At 42.9% G+C, this 3,281-nt stretch overlaps 1 protein-coding gene across 1 annotated transcript; it reads right to left on the bottom strand.

The window, feature by feature from the left end:
• Positions 1 to 1,206: 1,206 nt before the first annotated feature.
• Positions 1,207 to 2,730, bottom strand: LOC133296119 (uncharacterized). Its single transcript, XM_061495068.1, has one exon. It carries the CDS (start codon positions 2,728 to 2,730, stop codon positions 1,207 to 1,209), a length of 1,524 nt encoding a protein of 507 aa, XP_061351052.1.
• Positions 2,731 to 3,281: the final 551 nt, after the last annotated feature.

The raw sequence follows: 3,281 nt of genomic DNA on the forward strand, positions 1-3,281 counted from the left end.
AAACTGTGTGGGAAGGGGATACTCGGTTATATGAAAGGGAATTGGAGAGGGGATGAGCTGTGGATGAAGAACAAAAATAATCATGAAGATGGACAGGAAGTTGTCGGGTTCTTTGGGGTCGAGTGGAAATGGGTGTGTGTTGTGGAATAACAGTGTTGTCAGTGGAAGAATCAGAGGAAGAAAAAGGTTTGGGTAAGTGAAGAAAATCTGGAGGAAATGGGCAAGAAGGAGACTGAATTACAAAAGGAAAAATATTTTCATAAAAAATTACATCACGAGAGATGAGAGTTTTGTGAGTTTGCAAATCAAGAAGCTTGTAACCTTTGTAGCCAGGTGGGTAGCCAAGAAACACAGCAGGAGAGGCTCGGGGGGAAAATTTGTGGCGGTTCTTTGGAAGAGTGGAACTGTAACACAGGCAACCAAAGACTCGAAGGTGATCATAGGTAGGGGACTTATGAGACAAGAGCTCAAAAGGGGTTAAGGAAGAAATAAGAGGGGAGGGGGTGCGGTTAATAAGATAAATGGCAGTGAGCACACAATCCTGCCAATATGGTAAAGGAATGTGTGACTGAAAATGCAAGGCACAGGCAACATTAAGGAGATGTTGGTGCTTACGTTCAACAATAGAGTTCTGCTGAGGCCTATCGACGCAAGAATGAAAAACTTGTATCCCTTTAGATGAAAAGAAAGAATGCAGACCAAACTCAGGTGCATTGTCACACCTAATGGACTTGATGGAAAAAGAATACTGAGTCTGAATAAGAGAATAAAAAATAGAAAAAACAGAAGCAAAATCGGACTTGGTACGAAGGAAGTAAGTCCAAGTGAACCTAGTGCAGTCATCAACCAATGTTAAAAAGTAACGGGAACCCTCAACAGAGGGGGTGTGAAAAGGACCCCAAATGTCAAGGTGCAAGAGATCAAAAGGTGAATTGGAAAGCTTGGGATTTAAAACAAAGGGAAGTCGTTTCTGCTTAGCAAGTGGACAAACAGAACAATGATGGGCAAAATCTAAATGCTCAGAAAAACCCAAAACAGATTTCATTTTATTCAAAACAGAAACAGATAAATGGCCCAATCTGGAGTGCCATAGGACAGGGTCCCTTACAGAAACAGAAAAACTCAGGGGATGGGGGACATGCACAATAGGGAATAAATTGGTACTGTCCAAAAGATAAAGATCCCCTTGACGCTCAGCAATCCCAATCATCTTGGAGGTTGCACGATCCTGAAGAAAACAGTGAGTAGTAAAAAATTAGCGATGATGGGAGAATCGCGAGTAAGGGAAGGAATGGAAAGAAGATTAAAATGAAAAGAGGGAACAAAAAGCACATTAAAAAGTTTCAAAAAATCAGTGACAAAAACGGAACCAACAGCGGAAACATGAGTAAGAGATCCATTAGGAAAACTAACAAAAGAAGACGAAGGGGAGGAGGAAACAAATAAAGAGGAAGAGATGCAAACATGGTGCGTCGCACCAGTGTCCAATACCCAGGAAGAAGAAGGGATGGAAACAGAGGTCCTACCATTAAAACTCGCGACGGAAGGAAACGACTCAGTGACAGAAGAAGCCGACGAAGGAGCCAAGGAGGGAGACGACGGTGCAGAACTCTGTTGAAGAAGAGTAAGTAACTGGTTGTACTGTGTAGGGGTGAAAGCCAAAGGAGGATCGGCGGTGGGAGGGCCATGGTTGACCGAGGAAGGGAAATGTGTCAAAGAGCTGGGTGGAGATGAGTGTGAGCTGTGATGTGGGAAGGCTGAGTGAATAAAATGGGCTCGAGGATAAGAAAGTGGGCTTGAGGGGATATTGGGCCTAGGGTTTCGGGTGGGCTTATAGCCAGGGGGATAACCGTGCAACTTAAAGCATTTTTCGCGAACATGGCCCGAAAGATGACAATAAGTGCAGTAAGGTTTAGAGCGGCCTTTAGCAGCGGCTGTAAGGGGTGGGGTGGGTAAAATAGCGGTGGTGGAATTGAGGAGAGGTGATTCTGAAATGGCAGAGGAAGGCGAGGAAAGGGAGATTTGGCATTGACGTTCCTCTTGAAGTATGAGGGAAAAAACTTTGGCAAGGGAAGGTAACGGGTCCAAAAGCAAGATCTGGGCACGAGCTGAAGAAAATGATTCTGTGAGGCCAATGAGAAACTGAAGAACATGGTCCTGTTCGCGTTGAAGGGCGATCTGGCGAAGGGCACCACAGGTGCATGTAGGTAAGGGAAGATATTCATGGAGCTCGTCCCAAAGGGCCTTGAGCTTGGTATAATAAGCACTGACATCAAGCGGTCCCTGACTGAGAAGAGAAATCTGTTGCTTCAGCTGAAAAATACGGGGACCATTGGCTTGAGAAAAGCGTGTAGCCAGATCTGTCCAAACCTCATAAGCATTGGAGAAGTAAAGAAGACTGTCAGCAATGTCCTTGGATACTGAGTTAAGAATCCATGAGATAACCATGGAATTGCAGCGAATCCAAGCGGAAAACAGCAAATCAGTTGGAGGAGGTCGAAGGAGGGAACCATCAATGAAGGATAACTTGTTCTTGGCAGTCAAAGCCAAAAGCATGGCGCGACGCCAAGAATGAAAATTGGAACCAGAGAGTGTATGGGAGACCAAAATCAACCCAGGGTGGTCACCACTCTGTAAAAAATAAAGACTAGAACTGTCATCCATGGAAGCTGATGAACCAGAGGAAGCATCAGCTTGGGGAGGACGATTGTTATTAGAGCCACGAGCCATAAAAAAAAGGCAAGGACTAAAAAGAAACATCTGATACCATATTAGTTGTGAAAACTGGGAAAATTGAGAAAGAAAACTCAACGTTTCTGAATTCCATAATTCTCATTACTTTATGAAAAGATGCATACAATGGAGATTTATACAAGGCATGAGGTCATAACAGAAAGCGTAAAATTAGCACTATCACTACTGTGCTAACAGAATGTGCACATGGGCACATAACTTCCTAACAAAAACGTGCAAAAGAAAGAGTAATGTAAAACTATCAGCAAAACAGAAATATAATAAAAGGAAATACAAATAAAAATGGAATATTAATAAAAAAACCCTGCACCCATTAACAACCTGTTGATTCATGACACACGGTCCATGTTGAATATGATAAACAGACCCGGGAGAAGAATTCAACATGTGCCCGAACAATCTTGGCAAAAACGCATAAGATTCGTCCCAATCACCATAAATCTTAGCAATTGCTTTCTGCTTTGTCTTCCATCTTTGTATAACTATATTGCTTTTCCTTTTGTTAATTATTTGATTACATAAAACCT

The sequence above is a fragment of the Gastrolobium bilobum genome, unplaced genomic scaffold (assembly GCF_033153095.1).
Source record: "Gastrolobium bilobum isolate Gb01-03AN ecotype WA unplaced genomic scaffold, APGP_CSIRO_Gbil_v1 utg10542, whole genome shotgun sequence".
Lineage (NCBI taxonomy): Eukaryota > Viridiplantae > Streptophyta > Magnoliopsida > Fabales > Fabaceae > Gastrolobium > Gastrolobium bilobum.

Excerpts from the sequence above, each read along its gene's own strand:
- LOC133296119 (XM_061495068.1), bottom strand. The coding sequence starts at position 2,730 with ATGGCTCGTGGCTCTAATAACAATCGTCCTCCCCAAGCTGATGCTTCC.